The sequence below is a fragment of the Fukomys damarensis genome, unplaced genomic scaffold, assembly GCF_012274545.1.
Source record: "Fukomys damarensis isolate Sample0158 unplaced genomic scaffold, DMR_v1.0_HiC HiC_scaffold_11, whole genome shotgun sequence".
NCBI classification, from domain to species: Eukaryota; Metazoa; Chordata; class Mammalia; order Rodentia; family Bathyergidae; genus Fukomys; species Fukomys damarensis.
Genome location: NW_022900923.1, coordinates 2,354,987 through 2,374,342, shown reverse-complemented (window position 1 = coordinate 2,374,342; position 19,356 = coordinate 2,354,987). Strand labels below are relative to the sequence as shown.

At 49.8% G+C, this 19,356-nt stretch overlaps 1 protein-coding gene across 9 annotated transcripts in view; it reads left to right on the top strand.

The window, feature by feature from the left end:
- Mark1 (microtubule affinity regulating kinase 1) overlaps positions 1 to 18,759 on the top strand; it is a 104,674-nt gene extending 85,915 nt beyond the window's left edge. For 4 of the 9 annotated variants that reach the window (XM_019210435.2, XM_019210432.2, XM_019210433.2 and 1 more), the window contains exons 8-15: positions 101 to 337; positions 430 to 549; positions 8,449 to 8,548; positions 9,473 to 9,585; positions 11,771 to 11,924; positions 12,134 to 12,327; positions 16,915 to 17,015; positions 18,178 to 18,712. In XM_019210435.2, the coding sequence (XP_019065980.1) occupies positions 101 to 337; positions 430 to 549; positions 8,449 to 8,548; positions 9,473 to 9,585; positions 11,771 to 11,924; positions 12,134 to 12,327; positions 16,915 to 17,015; positions 18,178 to 18,346 (1,188 nt within the window). In that variant the 3' untranslated portion in view covers positions 18,347 to 18,712. The other 5 variants (XM_019210436.2, XM_033762025.1, XM_033762028.1 and 2 more) reach the window with 5 other exon arrangements.
- Positions 18,760 to 19,356: the final 597 nt, after the last annotated feature.

Genomic DNA, 19,356 nt, shown 5'->3' with positions numbered 1-19,356 from the left:
ATGCTCCTTTTAAAACAAGAGACAAAATGTGGAACAAGTGCAAACAAAGATTGCTTTATGTATGCTTTTTACATTGTCCTTTTCATTATTTTCCTCTCAGGCTGAAAACCTTCTCCTTGATGCTGATATGAATATTAAAATTGCTGACTTTGGTTTTAGTAACGAGTTCACAGTGGGGAACAAATTGGACACATTTTGTGGAAGCCCCCCCTACGCCGCCCCCGAGCTCTTCCAAGGGAAGAAGTACGACGGGCCCGAGGTGGACGTGTGGAGTCTCGGCGTCATTCTCTACACGCTGGTCAGTGGCTCCTTGCCCTTTGACGGCCAGAACCTGAAGGTACCGCTCAGTGGGATGTGCGTGCGGTCACCCCAGACGCGCCGGCCTCGGGAGCCAGCGCAGGAGTAAGTGCTGTCGTGTGCTTTGTCAAGGAACTGCGGGAGCGAGTCCTGCGGGGCAAATACCGCGTCCCCTTCTACATGTCCACCGACTGCGAGAACCTGCTCAAGAAGCTGCTGGTGCTGAACCCAGTCAAGAGAGGCAGCTTGGAAGTGAGTGATTTTCTTCTTTCCGCGGTGTTCTAGAGTTAAAGTTTAACGATTAAGATATTCCAGGAGCGGGGAGAAATTTTAATAGCATATAAAATGGTTTTCTTTTTATCTTTGAAAAAAAAAGATTTCCTTTCTTATTGTATTCCTCTAACTTGTAAAAGAGAAAATCAACTTCTAATATTCTTGCTACAGAATAAGTACAATACTATCAGCATAATAGTAGGCAATCAATAATGCTTGATGGTAGGATAAAAATACACCTTTAATGTTATAAGTGAAAATATACTTGAAGGGTTTTCTTTTTAAAAACTACATTAAAGATAAGGCGGGAGGGGATGTACCTCAATTGCGCCACGCCTGCCTGGCAAGTGCAAGGTCCTCAGTTTGATCCCCGGGAGCAGGAGTGGGGGGCCGACATTAAAGCTGCAACACATAACATATATGAAAGTATACTTCATGGTAATGATTTGGTGAGACATGCTGGATTCAGTTTGAGCTTTAACTCAGCTAAAATGTCCAGGCAGCAGACACATGCGTATTGATGTTCACCTTCCCACCTTCATCTGTTGGACCAGCATACGAGGAGGGGGCCTGGTCCCTGGGCAGGTGCCCAGTCAGGCCTTGGTTCGAGCCCTACCCTCGCCACTTCTTGCTTGATCTTTTCAAGTTTATCTTCTATGAATGGTGTTTAAAACGAATTGTTTGGGGAAGTAAAGAATGTGAATTATTAAGAAAAGAGAAGATATTCTAGAAACTGAGGATCCAAAAGCCTTAGAGAATAGATAGATCTCTTGTGTCCCGGCTCTGTGCCCCACTTTTACTGTAGGAACGCTTTACCTGATGGTCAGGTAACGAACGTCTAGAATAGAAACAGCAGCTCCACTAACAAGTAGTGAACACAGAACATGTAAAAGTTACTTTGGGAGAACAGACCTTACAAATGCCTGTGAGCGGGTAAGGTGTGCTTCTGTCTGAAAGATGACTAATTTTCGGGAGCCAAATATTTCATCTTCCATCCTTCACATTGAAGGGCTGAGTACAAATGAACTGGATCCTTTGAGGGGAAGTCACAAGTCAGTCGCTGCTGTGAAGACATTTGTGCCTCATGAGCTCAAGCTGACGTGTGTCAGTGCAGCCCTCCCGTTCCAACTTTCAGGATGAAGTTTCTCAGCCCTAAACCGTGGGCTCACATGGGAAGGTAGCAGGCGTTGCAGGTGTACAGTACCAAGGCTGGCACGGGCGAGGCCCCGCCATTCCCACGAGCCCTCCGGGGTGCAGCGTGGGTGCTGTCACTCCTCGCTGCCCCGATAGCGTGTGCATACAGGGGTTTTTGTGGTGTACTGGGATTTCCCCTCATTTATTGAACTGTTAGCATGTCTAGAATTTTTTATGGGAAAAAAAACTGAAAGGCTTTGCTACTTTTCCTCTTTGAGCATGTTTTCATTTTTCCAGTTTGTTTCTTTCTTTACCAAGGCTGGGCCAGGGGTTGAACCAGGGCCTCATGCCTGCAAGGCAGGCACCCCAACTCTCACCTGCCTCCCTAGCCCCTCGTTATTTTAGTTCCTAGTGAAGAGGGGCTACGTTTCTCCTCAAAATAATGCACAGCTTGAGCCTGAGGTGAAGCTCCTCTTGTGATCCTCGGTCACCTAGGGCCTTGCCCCAAAAGTGTTTAATTTATTTTGACTTTTTTTTTTTTGGTAACAGGGATCGAACTCAGGACCTTGCGCTTGAGAGTCAGTCAGTGGAACCACTGAGCTAAATCCTGGCCCTATATTTTGAATTTTAACACCTAATTTTTCAGCTGCTCCTAAGATAATCTTTAAAATTGTGTTTGTGCTTTACAGTAAAATTGATAGCAAGTCAAAGGATCGGTACATTCATAATGACGTTTTTTAAAGAAGAAAAACACTTAAGTACAACTTCAGAAGTATATGAAATGCTTTATAAAGCTTGAAAAGCATTTCAGTAAAATTATTTTCATCCGGCCATCCTAAATGCCTGAATTTTTAAATGTGCGCCTAGGTCTAGGTTGTGTATTTCCTGTAATTAAATCGACTACTTCTGTATGCTTCACCTGAAGCGAGTGTCTTGCGAGTCTTACTCTGTCAGTCGGTCTGGGCTGCACATGCTCCTGACTTCCTCTTCTGAGACCGGGCTTTGTCTGTCCCTGTTTCTCACAAGATGCTGAGAGAGGGGTCTGAAGTGAATTGGTTTATTCAGCTGGTTTTATGCCTAGAGTCGCTGGTTGGCCTAGTCCTTCCCACTCTGCCTAACCCCCGCTGGTGTAGGGTTACCGGTGCTGCCTCTCAGGCCTGGCCTCAAGCTGCTCGTGTGAGGCCCGCAGGGAGTTGTTCCTTCTGTGAGTGTCTGCCTGCTCTTCTCCGGTTCTACTTCTAAAGCGCTGTTCCCTTCCTTGCCGATACCATGTAGATGTTTCCATCACCCTCAGATCACACTTCAGGTGATCGTCTGAAACGCTGTTACCTCTGCCCCAAGCCACAGCTTTCTTTCTCCAGTGTCAGTTCTCCTCCTGCCCCAGTGTCCCCAGCCCAGGAAAGCCCAGTCCATGCTGCAGATTGGTCCATTTTGTCTTTCTTTCTTTTTTTTTTTGAGACAGGGTCTCACTACATAGTTGAGACTGACCTGGAACTCACTATGTAGCCCAGGCTGGTCCCGAACTCACTGTGATCCTCCTGACTCAGCCTCCCGAGTGCTGGGATTATAGGTGTGCACCGCCACACCTGGCAGTTTTGTCTTTCTTTGTTAATACTCCTCCTAAGAGCACCACTTCAAATAGTTGAGTGTTGTGTATTCAAATATGTTTAGGTTTCATGAGTAAATCTCATTTCGCAGGTAAGACCCGTCACCTGTCAGCCCACGTATGTGCGACATATCACAGTATAGACGATCTGTGTGTAAAATATGCCGGTTCGTGCATATTTTCCTGACGTGGACACGTGGATGTGATGTGAACACCAAGAAAACACAGTTTAATTGAGAAACGTCAGAAAATTTGGGTTATCTTCACTTTCCTTTTTATTGCTTATATTCCACTCCAGTCTGTATGCTTCTGTATCTCTTACTTAATCATAGAAACCGCATCTTGCCAGGGCCCTGAGTTTAAAATCTCATCCTTGTCTTCAGTGCTGAAACAAGTCCTGTCGTCAGGTGCTGTGACTCGTGCTCGATTCATTTCCTCCTGTCCACCGGTCCCTCCGAAGCCGCTCACAGCTGAGGCTTCTGGTCCTGTCTCACCCTGGATCCTGCAGGGAAAACCAGCAGTCACTTGTGCTGCAGAAGGTGGCCCACGGCAGTCTGTGGCCTCCACTGGAGGTAGCCGAAGCGGTCAGTCTGTGCCACTCGCGGTGACCAGAGCAGCGTAGGACATAGCCGGGTTCCCTGGGGTACACCAAGGGGGCCTGCGTGATTCACACACGGCTTGTACGCTTACTCTGCAGACGTGTGTCGAGCATTTAAGTGCTGCGTGCTCTGAGGTGCTGGACACAAGACTGAGCACAGCAAGCATGGGTCATTCTCCCATGACTTTTAGTCTAAGGATGGAGATGGATAATTAACAGGTAAACGCAACAGGCTCGTGTAATGACAGGCTGCATTAAACTGTAAGCAAAGATCAGGCTGTGATCAAAGAGAGCAAAAGAAGGGGCCTGGATTTTACGTGGTCATTCAAAGATTAAAAAGAACTCAGGTGGAAAAAACAGAGGGAAGCTTTCTAGGCAACAAGCTTGTCTTCCCTGTGCTGAGAAGACGGGAAGCGCTGGTCCTGCAGTCTCCTGGCTGTCCCCTTCCTTGGCCTCCCGAGTCCCTGGTACAGTGGGCTCCCTGGGCTGCCCCGTGTTGGTGGGGACGGCTTATTCTGCGACCTGCCGTACTGTCCCAGCCTCCTCCGCCGCAGTCCCTCCCTCCCTCCCGCGGCTCCTTTCCAGCCAGCCTCTGCCTTCTCCACACTGGTCTCCTCCCCATTGCCGCCCCCGGTCCAGTGCTGTTGGTGTCCTTGAGGCCCTCCCTGACCCCCTCTGGGGCTCCTAATTCTGTTCCTTCTTCCCCAAGAGTCTGTCCCACACCATCTCCCTTCGTCAGCTGGAAGGCAGTGATTCACAAACGCTGCTCTGCTCGGAGCCGGCCAGGTCCTGAGCTGCAGACCAGTTTGCAGAGCCATCTGCCTGCATATCCCACAGTGGCTCAGGCTCAGCTGTTTCCAGGGCTCAAGAGTCCTGCCCAGCGTGTTCTCTCCCAGGAACAGTGGGCACCAAGCCCACTTGTTGGTCTGACCCAGAAACCAGCATGTCGTCTTCCATTTCTCCTTTCTACCTCTCTGCCTGTACCCAGTCACAATGTTTTGTTAATTTTTACCTGCCAGATCATTAAAGCATCTTTCTTTACATGTTTCTGCTGCCTGCCTTTAACTCAGTGTCATTATTAGATTACAGCTAAAATGCCCTTCAGTTTACTTCCTATCCTTTAGTCTTGAGCCCTCCGATATTCTGTCCACAGTGGCAAGAGAGACTTTTTTCAAAATCACACCTTTGAGACAGCCCTTCTCTGGGAGGAAACGGTGGTTCCGCCTCACCTGCCTACTTCCTGTCTCAGGAAGCTCCCAGGCTGAATGTGCCGCCCAGGCTGTCCTGCCCACCTGTGGGCCTCCTGTACCCCGGCTCTCCCTCCTCGCCCTGGAGCCGCAGTTCTTTTACCCCCTTTCCAGTCCTTCTTTTGTTGCTAAACGTTTCTTTCGCTTCCTGACCAGTTTTCACATAGAATCTCACTCGCACTTGGAGGTTATTGTTTTCGTACTCATAGCATTGTAATCTTATCCTCGAGAATGGCACCAAGGACTAATTTGAGTGGATTTGAAAAACTTGGAAATTTTCTGTCCAGCTCATGTTTGTCATCCGCCCTGTCTTTCGTCACAGTGATAAGAAAACACATGAGCAGTATGTTGATGAAGGAGCAGTCACACTCCTGGGGGTGATGCGCGGGAGGGTTTTTCAACCATGTTTCATTCCGCACGTGTCGTCAGAGCCCCGGGTGCAGGAGGGCTGCGGTGTCCTCAGCAGTGACCCTTAGGCGGGTAGCTGTGTTTTCAGGTACAGTCAGCACTCCTGATCCTCAGGGAAAACATCCAAGGGGTATGTTTTTCCTGTACGTGCAAACCCACGGTGAAGTTAAATCTGTAAACCATGTCCTGTGAGAGATGAACGGTGACCGACAATAAAATACAAGTGATAGTGAACTGGAAAAGGTGTTGCGGGAGTGGGATCTGTCTTCCTGTCTCTGGGGTATCTTGTCATATTCTCCTCACATGTCCTGCAGTGGTGCCTTCTAGACAGCGCCTTCGTGGTGAGGGAGCCAGGCGGGTGGCAGGGCCGGAGGGAGGCAGCACCGGGGGCCTCTACCCTCACTGCCGAGCCCCCGGAGCTCTGTGGAGTGAATCCCAGCGGACGCTCTGGGCCCATTCTGTCCTGGTGGGGAGTCCGCGTGTCTGCTTTGCACACAATGCCCATCTGCGAGTCGCTTGGCCGCTGTCTGGGTCATCAGGCTGACTGTGACGGTATGGCAGTGCTGGTGGTAATAAACTCCAGCCTGGCGGGCACTTGGAAGCCTAGGAGTTATTAACCCTGGAATTTCCCACCTAGTGTTCAGACTAGATGAGACAGGAAACCACGCTGCATGGAATTGGGTTAGCTGGGTGACGGTGCTCTGTAGAATGCGCTGAGCAGCTTTTGTAATCTGGCGCCAAGGGAGCGTAACGGACTCAGAAAGTCCTGCCAGAGCCCCACCACCGCCACTCCGCTTTGTGGAAATCCTGCTTGCTTTATTCCCAAGAAAAGTCCATTGAAGTTAAGCCTCGTAGATGCAAAAAGAGGAAGAGAAAGAACAGACTCCTGTTCAGTGCTCTTGAGACTGACAGGAGCCGCTCTCTGAGCCCCCGGCACTGAAAGCCGATTTACTCCTAACTCCGTGTTTGAGTCCTGTCTGGGAATCCCCCACCGTTTCCTGCTTCACGTGTTTGACCACAGGTAAAGGAGGAAGACTGTACGCATCTTCCACCCTACAGAATTCTACCAACGGCAACAAAATCACTCTGCAGCACTCGTTCCTGACGCCTCGTGGGCTGTCACCGGACAGACTGAGGGCACAGAGGAGGACAGAAAAACATTGCGTGGCATGTGGAATTCTGCAGAAATGCAGTTAGATTTGTAATTGATACAGAATTCTTCAAATTCCATGTGCTTCTCTTTCAGTGTGAAAGCTCAGGACCTCTGTCACGCACACTAGCTTTATCCATGGGTGCCAGCCCTCCGTTGTCTGTGACTTTGCCGATGTCCTGACTAGGTTGCCCTAACACACACTTACCCTCTTCACGGTTTCTGAGTGTGTGTTGTGCGGTCACTGCACACGCTGTTGTACGCTAGCTCTCCTGAATTGCTCGTCTTGGGATGAGACCCTGGACCCATTAAACAGCTCCCCATCCTCCTCCCCTCTGCCTCCCTCCACCACCTTCCCGCTTTACATTTCTGTGCCAGCTTGAGAGCCCTTATAGAGGTGCCTTTTGCAGCACTTGCCTTTCTGAGGTTGGCTCCTTTTTCTCGGCGGAGAGTCCTCAGGGTTCCTCCGGGGTGGGGCGGAATTTCCTGCGTAAGGGTGGACGTGTTTCTTTACCCATTCATCTGTCGGTGGGCACTTAGGCTGCTTTTGCCTCTTGGCGCTGGTGAAGGATGCTGCAGTGAGGACGGGCGTGCAGATTTCTCTTGCATCTCCTGTTTCTAGTTCTTTTGAATGAATACCCAGCAGTGGGGTTCCTGGTTGATGTGGTACTTCTGTCAGTTTTCTGAGGAAACTTCATACTGTTCTCCAGGAAAGCCACACCATCTCACAGCCACACCATCTCACATTGTCCTCAGCACTGAACAGGGGCTCTGATCCGTCCTCATCCTGCGGTTCCTCGTTCTTTAGAGTGTTTTTGTAGTGGCCACCCTAATGGGTAGGAGATGGTATCCATTGTGGTTGTGGTTTTCCCTGATGGTGAGGATTTTGTGTAAGCATCTTTTTGTGTACTGTTGCGTGCCATTGTTGTATCTTCTCTGGAGAAATGTCTGTTGACTTCTTTTGCTCATTTTAAAATCAGGTTATTAATCTTGATGTTACTTGGTTGTAGGAGTTCTTTGCATATTCTGGATATTGACCCTAATAGGTGCAAGTGTATTTTCCTGTCTCCTAGTTCACCCCACTGGGCTGTCTTAGGGTGTCAGCCCAGCCTTCCCTGTTGTTCCACAGCCTCGGCTTAGCCCTGTCTCTGGCAATTCACATCAACGCCATTCCCACCCCACTCTAGTCTTAATTTTTAAACTGTCTTCCTTTCCCATATTCTCTGAGTTACGTTTACTGATTTCCACTCCTCATAATCTCTTCTTTCCTAATATTTTAATAAGTGCTGATTTTTTAATACATGCATGTATTTGGTTGAAAAACAAGAAAAAAATAGAACCTTTTCATTAATCTTAGCTGTTAAAATATGCAACTAAGGTTAAAATCAGTATGTTCTATGTTAAATCTTTCACCTTTGAGAGTATTCCTTTTAAACCAAGGTGGGGGAACCTTCTTTGAGTCAGAACATTTGGTGAGGGCGTGCGTTGGAGGCACAGATGTCTCAGGATACTGTGTCCCCAAGTCCTACGCCTGTGGCTGTGCTGCTGCAGACCCTTTATCTGAAAGCGCTGTGTGGCACGTACTGAGGGAGCCGATGTACCCACAGGTGCTCACATGCCACAGCAGGCTGTCTGTGTCATTGAAAGCTCTGAAAGTTTCCCCGCTGCTGGTCTGGAGTTAATAGGTGGTTGAATGTTGTGACTGACCAAGCATGACATAGATTTTATTTCCTAGCAAATAATGAAAGACCGGTGGATGAATGTAGGTCATGAAGAAGAAGAACTAAAGCCATACACTGAGCCTGAACCGGACTTCAATGATACAAAGAGAATAGGTGAGTACATACGTTGGCAGGGTGCCACCACAGGCTACAAGTGAGTTCTTTAGGCTACCCAAGCAGTGTTTTAAAACAGAAGAGGAAGCAGCTTTTATTTGATAAAGATTTGCATTATCAGTTTAACGATAAATATTAAACACTGAAATTTTCCCTTTTCTCCCTTTCCACGCGCTTTCCTGATTGTCCATCATCCGTCCCTTTCACGGCTCTCTGTCTTGTGCCAGATTCTCTGCTGTCCGCAGCCCTCCCCAGAGTTAGGACTCCTGTGACTCAGCATTGCTCAGACCGATGAGCATCTGCAAACACGAGATGCATCTTTACCAAGAGCTCAGGAGTCCTGAGCTGCAGGGGCTGAGTGCTTGGACTCTCCCATGTTCTAGCGCCGTGCATCCTCCCAGGCCCACTGCCCTGAGCCAGGCCCTCTGCCCATCTCCTTCTCTGTCCCTCTGCCTGACCCAAGCTCCTCCCACCCAGCTGGAAGGGACCTGCCCAAGGGTCAGGCATGGAGCTGCAGTCTTCCAGAGGGGCCTCAGTCTGCCGGAGACCAGAGGGGAGCGGGCGTGGGGAAGGGAGGAGAGAGCCTGCGTGACAGCGAGGGTACGTGGAGAGGGAGAGACAGGACGCAGAGAGGGCCGTGTGCCCCAGGCAAACATGGCCTTGGAGGGACAAAGGAAGTCAGTGGAGCAGTGTTTGAGGCAATGAGAAACTGATGGGTCCTGATGTAGGTAATTCTGTGATTATCTGTGACATTCAGTGTGTGTGGGTTAATCCAGGACACGTACTGTGTGGGCTGAATCGTGAAGACTACACTTTAAAGTTTTAAGACTAAATTTTCATATCCGGTATAGGCAAATTTGCCCATTTTTGCTGATTTGTTCACTAAAATAAACCCATTTTGAGAAAATTTCCGTTTTTTCCTAGATGTTATGGTCACCATGGGCTTTGCACGAGACGAAATAAATGATGCCTTAATAAATCAGAAATACGATGAAGTTATGGCTACTTACATCCTTCTAGGTAGAAAACCTCCTGAAGTAAGTTGTTCACCTTTTTCCGTCAATGTGAAGTCTTCCTAGAGTGGGGTGACAGCTAAGTAAATATATTCTGCTTAAATACGTTCTGTCCTTTGTCAAACGTAACGAAGGGTCCAAATATTCTTACCTATCGGAATTCTGAACTCAAGGTGCTGTGTTGTAGACAGATGTCGTCTCACGTACCAAGGGAGATGTGTGAAAGGGCAGGTCACTGTCCTGCCCGGCCCCAAGAGGCAACTTCCCAACCTCGTCTTCAGACGAGGAGGTGGGCAGTGCACGGCGCGTGCCCCTGAGCGTGGCTGCCCTGCCCACCTGCAACACTGCTGCCGAAGTGACTGAAGCCAAGGCAGAGGCAGCGTCCAGACAGTGAGTGGCGCGATTCCCATGGCAGGAACAGGGAGAGTGGCCTGGCTGTGCTTTGCCTTGTAGGGTATTGGACGGCTTGGTGAGCTCCGGGGCAGCGGAGCCACCGTGGGGCCCCCTGGGGACAAGTGGTGATCCCGAGGTGTACAGGGGACTTTGGGAAAGCAGCGGTATAAATGGAGAGTGGCACGGAGGCCGGGCACTGTCTGTTTCACTTCGGTGGAAAAGCCTGACTACAGTTAAACAGCAGCTTGCGAGAAGCAGCTCATCCCCGCCGGTGTTACTGGAAATCGTGTTGGGTCTGGGACGGAGAGACTGGAAAGCGGGTCCCGCAGACACCTTGCTTGGAGCCGAGCTGCCCCCAGCCAGGTGCAGGGGGTCATGAGGACGCTCTGGGAGCCAGCCGAGGGACAAGCCCTGCCATACCCTGGGGATCCTGCATGACCCCAAGATGTGAGGCTGAGGTCCTGGGGCCCCATCTGGGTGAGGGCCCCGCGCCCCTCCCATTGTCGGGGAGACAGAGCTCAGCCTGCACCGGTGAGCTGGAAGCAGAGTAATGAGTGTGTGGTGTCAAGATCGGGACTCGCGGGAGAGAGGGGAATGGGCCTAAGAGATGCTGAGCCCCCCGCGAAGCACAGTCGTGTCTGGGGGCCCCTCTGAGGGCCGCACCAAGGCCTCACTAACCCACGGTCCTCCCAGGGACCGCCAGAAGCACCATCAGAGGGGAAGAGAGGACCCTTGGGGACGCTGATGGCTCCAGAGGTAGCACTGAAGAAGCCAAGTCAGGAGAAGAGCACAGCTTTTAACTGTTTCTGCTCGCATTTACTGAGTTTCACTCCTGATACCTTTACTTTTCTTATTAAAGACAGAGGAAGTACTGGTTTTGTAAGAAAACTCAGCACAGACGTGGTTGTATTGAGTTTAAGCCAATGAAGCCCCCGTGGTCAGTAAGAGCCCGAACCTTGTGACCAGGTTCCTTGCCCCTGCTCGCCCCAGCACAGCCACTGAGCCTGTGACTTGGGCAACTTCCTTAACTTTTTGTGCCTCGGTTTACCCATCTGCAAAAATGAGGACACCACAGTGCTTATCTCCTAGGGTTATTGAGGGCTTGTAAGGTCCGTAGGGCGGTTGCTGGCAGGTGGCTGTGTTCTGTGCTGGCTGCTCTCAGACTCCATGACCTCCAGCAATGCCGCCTCCTCCTGGCCCTTGGTGACTGTCATGTAGCAGAGAGGGTGGCGTATCACCCTCTCTCTGGTTGACCATACTTAGTTTGAAATAGATGCCATTTCCCGGTCAGAGCCAGTCAGCCTAAATTTGTTTTGTAAATGTGAAGAAAACCCAACAAAATAGTTTAATCCAGGTCAAAGTGTAAAGCATGGAAATATAGATATTTTAATAGTGTTTTATGTGCACATGCACCCACACCACATCCACACGGATGTGTTTAAAATGTTAGATTTCATCCTAAGTTTGAATCCCAGCAGTGCCCCTTGATTCTTAACCGCAGTCTTCCCATCTTTGAGGTGCAGGGTAATACACTGCAGCTTTGTTGCAAAGATTAAGTGAAGTGACGTATAGAAAAAGCTTGGCCCAACTCCTGCTGCAGCTCTTATCTGGTGTATTAACGGAGCTGAGGGTTTATACAAAGCAGCAGAAAGTGACAGGTGTGCTGCTTCTTCTGCCCAGGCCGCTCTTGAAGTCCTCAACTTAAAGCCACCTGGCTTTTAGAGCTGGCTATTTCATGCAGTTTTGAGTTTAGAAAGTCAGGAGTGCGTTTTGCTGGTGCGCTGGTGTTTCTGTTTTAAAACCTGGTCTTCTGCAGTTTGAAGGCGGAGAGGCGCTGTCCAGCGGGAGCCTGAGTCAGAGGTCCCGGCCCAGCAGTGACCTCAACAACAGCACCCTGCAGTCCCCCGCGCACCTGAAAGTCCAGCGGAGCATCTCTGCCAATCAGAAGCAGCGGCGCTTCAGCGATCACGGTGGGCACCGGGCGGGTCTGCCCAGTCCAGGCCGACCCCACCTCTCCAGGGCCGCGGACAGACCTGTCCCGCTTGCAGGGCTGAGCTGACTTCTGTAATCAGACCATGGGACCTTAGGGCAGAGCAGAAGTGGGCAAACAGACCCCTCTGGTAGTAGCAGAAAGCGCGTCCTTGATTGTTCAGCTCCCTGTGCTGTCATCTGATTCTAGCCGGCCCGTCCATCCCCACTGCCGTGTCCTACACCAAGAGGCCCCAGGCCAACAGCGTGGAGAGCGAGCAGCGGGAGGAGTGGGACACAGACGTGGCCCGGAAGCTGGGCAGCATCACGGTCGGCTCCAAGAGCGAGGTGACGGCCAGCCCCCTCGCGGGCCCCGAGAGGAAGAAGTCCTCCACCATGGCCAGCGTGAGTACAGCCCGGCTCCCTATGGGCAGAGTGTTTTGTCTTTGTGTGAGATCTTTGCCTTTGCCCTTTGAATGTGGCCGAGTGAATCACAGTGGGAAGGACATGAAAAAGGGTGCAGCTTCTATAAAGATTCTCAAAGTCCCAGCCTTGCCAGAAAAGGACAGCTCTCCCGCTGCACTTCCCGTGCGCAGCCGTGACTCGCTGTGGTTCTGGTGCCCTGAGCTCTCATTTGCAGAGGCCCTGCGCAGGTCGCGTGCACACATGCAGCCCTGGCACTGCAAAATCCCAGTCTGCGCTCAGGGCGGTTGGCTCAGTTAACAGCCCGCGCGTGGGCCACCTGGAAACCCGCCCTGGAGATACACACTACACATGGGCTCCAGAGGCGAGGTGAGGCCGCCGGGGAGGATAAAGAGGATCTCGAGGGCGATTGGGGGCGAGGGTCTGTGTGAGGCAGCGGTTAACACATGCGCAGTAGAAATGAGAGCCGCAGTTCGGACCACGTGAGGCTGGGCAGTGAGGGTTATACAGAAATCTCCAGTGATGAGCGGAGCGGAGCGCGGGAGCTTGGGGTGATCCACTGAGGAGCGAAAATACAACGCCAGCGTTTAGCTCAACAGAAGGAAAGGGAACGCGATCACGCCTGCATCAAATAGCAGGCCCGGAATCATATGCGAATCTGCATCTCGGTGAGTTGGACCCGGCGTCACTGCTTCCGTCAGTGAGCTGAAACCAACCTGCTTTGGATAGTGATTAGGCTGTCGCTGCCTAGTCGATGAAATAGACACACAACGACTTTAAAAGTTGCTTGAGATAACTGCTTCCCTTGCCCCTGATCTGCGCGGAAGCGCAAAGGTTTAACTTTTTACGAGTGAATTTCCTAGGCAAGCCGTGATTTCCCCGCCCAGTAACGGAAAGCTGGGCCCGGCCGCTGGCCCCCTCCCCGTGTTTCCCGTCTTTCCGCCAGCGAGGTCTCACCCTGCCCCGTGCGCCTGGCCGGTGCGCTTGGTGTCCCCTTCAGTGATGGCTCCGGATCCAGCCCTTGCCTCGCACCGCCTTCCCTGGCTGCTGCTGCTACTGTGCAGCTCTGGTGCTCGGTGCTGTCCGGCTCTGACCCCGCGGTCCCCACGGAAACCGGGGCTCTGTCCGCCCAGAAGCAGTGGTGCCGAGGGTAGCGTGGGCGCTGACGTCCTGACTGTTCGCTGACACACGGGCGCGCTTGGGCATCAGATCAGTGCCAATCGACACTACCACGGTCACTGTCATCGTCCTTAAAAACATAAAGGGATCTGGAAGAGAAATCCTGTTTTTAACCACTGGATTTCTCATTTAACTGTTAATTTTGGTAATTTGAGAAAACAAAATGATAATTTTGTTTAGCAGTTCAGAACTTTCTAAAGTAAAATCAGTAGCGTCCTCTCTCCTACCCGCTACCTGTCACTGTCAGCTCTCAACACGACTTGTGCCAGTGAATCGGGTGAGTTGTTCTTAGGTTTCCTTTATGAAAGAAAACATAAGGGAGCCTATGGGATTATTTTATTGTGTGTGTGTGTGTTTAATAGGTCATATTGTGCCTGTTACATTTTTGTTCTTCTCACTTGTGGTACTGCGGGGTCCTTTGAGGTCATAACACGAGGCCTTCAGAACGGCACATTTCAGTAGGGCACAGGCAGCTGTGGCAGTTGGGGGCCTTGCACTGTACATATGTGCATTTTTTTCTTGGTCCCAGGGATCGAACTCAGGGCCCTGTGCTCCCAGCTCTCATGTTCATTTTTAGTCAGCGCTGCTGGGGAAGTGTCCAAGTCTGGGGAGATGTGAGCCCATCAAAGATGGCTTGTTATCTTTCTTTAAAACTTCGGCCAAGCCGGGCATAGTGGCGCATGCCTGTAATCCCAGCACTTGGGAGGCTGAGGCAGGAGGATCGCTGTGAGTTCGAGACCAGCCTGGGCTACATAGTGAGTTCCAGGTCAGTCTCAACTACATAGTGAGACCCTGCCTCAAAAAACCACAAAACAAAAAACAAAAAACTTCGGCCAAGCTGAAGGGCAAAGAGCAGGGTTGTTTTGCATTTGGTTTACCTTTACCAAGCCTAACTGTTTCACCTCCTGGCTCTTTACAGAAGAAGCTGGGCAGTTTCTGCTTAAAGCCAAAAATCCCACCTTTGGTCCTTTCTCTTTGCAGAAGCTTCTCAGGAAGAAGGGACTTCGGCATTTGTGACCTGGGGTCTGTGTTATTGTAAAATATTGACTAAGCACATGAACATTTTTTTCCAGTAAATATTATGTGTATATATAATGGAGGATAATGTAAAATATCTCATCTACTCAAAGGACCTGATGTGGCTCCTAACTTCTGATAGTGAAAGGGTAATACCCAGCCGGGCGTGGTGGCACACACCAGTAATCCCAGCACACAAGAGGCTGAGGCAGGAGGACCACTAACAGTTTGAGGCCACCTTGGGCTACAAAGTGAGACCCTGTCTAAAAAAAAAAAAAAAAAAAAATGGTAATACCCATACCATGTGTAGATAACTTAGTAGGTGATAGTTTAATATAGTTTAATAGCACTTTTTTCTTCCCAATACTGAGGATTGAACCCAGGGCTCTCACACTGAGCTACATCCCCAGCTCTTTCTTATTTTTTATTTTGAGACAGGTTCTCACTAAGTCACTAAATTGCTCAGGTTGGACTCAAACTGTGATCCAGCATCAGATGCCACCCCCCAAAAGAAACTTTTTGAAAAATGAGGGGACAGATTACTTCTTTCTGAGAGACTGAAACAGATTTAAAATGTTACAGTGATTACAAGGTACTGTTATCTAAATGTCATGGTACGACTCTAAGTAGATTTCAGGGGGCTGGTGAGTATTATTTTCACTGTCCCAAAGCCCTCCGCAGAAAGAGCCCCTCTCCCTGCTCAGGAAGCACCAGAGCCAGGTTATCTTACTGGGGCAGGTCCTTGGAGACAGCTGGTTTGTGTGTGCACCTGTCAGGAGTTGGACCTCACCTGCCCCTGTCACTTCCTGCTGCATAACTACACCCTCAGCTCACTGTGCCATGCGCCTCATTGGGGTGTACTGACCGCCTGCCCCGGTGACCCTGGCACCGGAGGAAATGTCCAGTGCAGACATACTAGAACTGGCATACTTTCTGCCTTCGGGGTGACTTTACACAGCCTTTTAATAATCTGTGCAGTTTTAGTAATTTTTCCTATTTTCTATTATTTCTAGAATTCTTCTTCTAGATTTTAAATTTCCAGTAAGCTTCTAGACAGCTTAACCTCCCTCATACCTCATAAGAACAAAGTGAAATAATTTAAATGTTCCGAAAGTAGGAATTTACTGGTCACAGTAAAATATGGTTCATATGCATAGCTATGTACTCTGAGCTCTAAACATTTTCTGCCACTCCACGGCGATGCATGTTCTTGACGAGTTACATGAGAACAGGTCGTGAGACAACGTGCTTCAAACTGCAAAATCCAGATGGCGCTTTGAGTTTCCAGGCATCACACTGCAAGTTAGCTTCCTGAGTCACATTCGTTCTCCTGGCCTTCGGTTGATGGAACAAGTCTTCCCTAAGCTTTTTCTCATAATCTTGGCCTCGTTCCCTACCATACTTTTGTAGTTTTTAATTTATGCTTTTTCTGCAACTGGTAACAAATCTCCTTCCACCTAGGAAGCTGCACTATTGAAAGTTTAAATTTTCACTTATACAATTCTATTATTTTTTTCCTTCTCCAAGTAAATTTTGTAAATATCTGTTAACTTTCTAGCCCTCTTCAGTAAACAAATTTTAGGCTAATTATGTATTTTAAAGAATAGTGAAGGCTAGATTGGCCAAAAATAGGGACATTTTTTTCTGTCGGACCAGGAGACAGAAAAGTACTTCAGGCCTTTTGAAAATCCTTCCTGTATGTTGTTAGCTATAAGTGGCAGTCAGTTTTGGCAGGCAGGGTCAGAGGGCAAGGGCTGGGGAGGGGCCCACTGGCCTCTGTGCCCTGGTCCTTGTCCCTCCTGGCTCACCGCGGGACCAGAGGGGACCCCTGGGCCTGGCTCTGGCAGGCACGCCTTCGGCCCAGGGCTTTGGTGTCCCGCTGTCCCGGGCAGGTGCAGCGGCAGGCAGGGAGGGTGGGCCCATCGGCGCCAGGGGCAGATTCCCCGCAGTTCCCATCTTCACCTGCAAGGAGGTAGAAGAGGAAACCCTGCTTCCTTGTTCCACCCAAAGGATGGCTGGCCGCTGCTGTAGGTCATGAGCTGCGACTGTGACCAGCCTGTGTTCTGTGCTGCGGCTTTTACTCCTCAAATCTAAATGGGAGAAGGAGAGCCGGGGATTTACTGTAGTGATGCTACCGCCTGCCACGCAAGCCCAAGGTCCCAAGTGCAATCTGCGGCACCTAAATAAATAAATACATGGAAGAAGGGAACAGAGTGGGTAGGAGGAGGAGAGCAGAGAGGAGGTGAAGGGCCATCGCGGTCTTGTAAGAGTCCAACCAGTTAAAGTTCTGCTGTGAGCAGCGCAGCACTAATGTGGGTCCCGCTTTCCACAAAAATAATTAGAATTTTTAAATTGCTCTTTTTCTCCTCAAAGAACAACGTGTATACTGGAGGCAGCATGGCGAGAAGGAACACGTACGTCTGCGAGAGGACCACAGACCGGTACGCCGCGCTGCAGAACGGAAAAGACAGCAGGTGGGGGTCGCATGCCGGGCCAGTGGGGCTCCTGCTGAGCCGACTGTAGATAAGAAGGGCAGAGCGACCCGAGCGGACAGCAAGGCCACAGCCAGCGGGGAGGCGGGAGGTAAATCTCCGACGTGTGCCTTTCTGGGGAGTCTGAGGAGGCGCTTCTCTCAGTAGCCTGCGGTCCTCCTGACTTGAATCCAGTTTCTTCTGTGCCTGCGGCCTCCTCTTCCCCCGTCCCTTCCTGTCCCACCCATCCACCACGGTGTCCAAGTAAAAAGGTTTCTTTTACTTCCTCTGAGGAATGGGACCGTCTGCACTGGTTCGTTAGAACCACGAACTTCTTAAAGTGTTCTATTTTAAACAACGATAAGTCATATTTTTATTATTTCAAGAAATGTAACTTAGTCACATTCTGGGTTGGATTCTATCCTAATAAACCTCTTAGACCTTCCTTCTTAAGTGGAGGCAGTCCTGTGAGGACACAGAGATCAGTGTGTCTTCTCTGGACATGAAATCCCTTGGCCACTTACTTAGCTGGAAACTAACTCCCGACTCCCACCTGTCCTTCCTGTACCAAGGGCCTCTGCAGTTAAGCGAGGGCTTCATGTTTTGAGGTTTCCAGAGATGGCAGTTTGGGCATCATGATGGACTCGTATGAATAATCTAGTACGTGCAACCCAGGAACATGTCACACATGCACAGAAAATACATGAAATACACACAAAAATACAAAGCAAGTGTTTATAATGTCTTCAGTGAAAGACAGACTCTTTTTGTACTACAGATTGGACCCAGGGCCTTGCACATGCTAGGCAAGTGCTCTACCACTGAGCTCCACCCCCAGCTTTGTACAATTTTAAAACAAAGTCTCACTAAATCACCCAAGCTAAAATCAAGTTGAGCTCCTCCTGCCTCAGCCTCCAAGAAGCTGGGATTACAGGCCTGTGCCACTGCACCCGGCTCCCTGTGTACTTCTGTTGAGAATATGAATTGTCTCGTTGGTCACTAACAGTGCCGCCTTTGTTAGGTCCTTGATGTGTTTCAGTCTTGAAGAATGTTGGTCAATTTAGATTTAAAAACCTATTTCTTTGCACCTTTAGTAAGCTGCACTTTCTCTGCCCTGCTTTGTTTTGTTCCCCAATTCCGTGTGCTCTCGCCTGCCTCCATGAAGCCTCACAGAGATGTCTGTGAGTAGCATTTCCTCGGCGGGCTCTGCCGGGGCCTCTGCTGTCCCCTCCGCCCGGCCTCGCCACCAGAAGTCCATGTCTGCGTCTGGACACCCGATCAAGGCCACGCTGCCGACCATCAAAGACGGCTCTGAAGCGTACCGGCCCGGGTAATGTTCTCCCCCAGCTGTGTTCTGTGTTGTTTTAGAGACTTCGTGCTATTTGGATACACAGCAGAGAGAATCCGAGGGCAACATACACTTCTAAATCTGTCCTTTCATAACAGTGTTACTGGCCGATTTACCACTGCAGGAAACTGAAATTTCTGCTAATGAAACGTACACGAAGCAGTCCCCGAGACCTCTGGCTCCTCCCTGCTACCCTTAGAATTAGGGACACGATGAACTCCCAGACTCTGTGCAGGCATAAAAATACCTGCCGCTGTATTACGAGTTCTCAAACTTCAGAACATTTTAACCTTTCATAAGTGGATTTTTGTTAGCCATGTTCTTAGGGCCAGGTAGCCTTGTGCTATCATCCAGGGCTAAACTTAGAAGGGAGGAGATTTAATTCAAAGACTTTGGTAAACAGTAAAATTCATGTTCACATTGCTAAGCGGTTTAAGGGGATGTGAACTGAGTATCTCTTCTCTGAAATTGTTGGGATCAGACGCATTTTGGATTTTGAATTTTTGCAGATATTGATATTTGCCTAATGAGACATTTTGGGTTTGGGCACCAAGTCTAAGATGAAATTTACGTGTATTTGTTGTTCACCTTACACCTACCAACAGCCTGATGGTAACTTTATACATTCAGTTTAGAGTTCTTTTTGAGTGTGACTTGTCACACGACGTTTGGAATTTTCCATTTGTGATATCGTATCCGCACCAAAAAGGTGTATTTTAGAGCAGTTGGGATTTTACGCTTCAGGTTATGAAGTGAAAGAGTACACACGATCTGCAGTAAAACACAAATCCATGCACGGCGGGCGGCCGGCGCTCCCAGTGCCCGCCAGTGTTTGAAGTCGTGTCTGGTGCAGTAACTTCTCAGACTTCGGACCCCGTTTTTGTGCCCGGTGTTCAGTTTCTGAGTCCTGTGCCCTCCCATGGGACAGCTAAGCAGACAGACTCCGGGAGGAGCCGTCTGGGTTGTTCTGACCGACGCCCCTTTGCCCACAGGGCC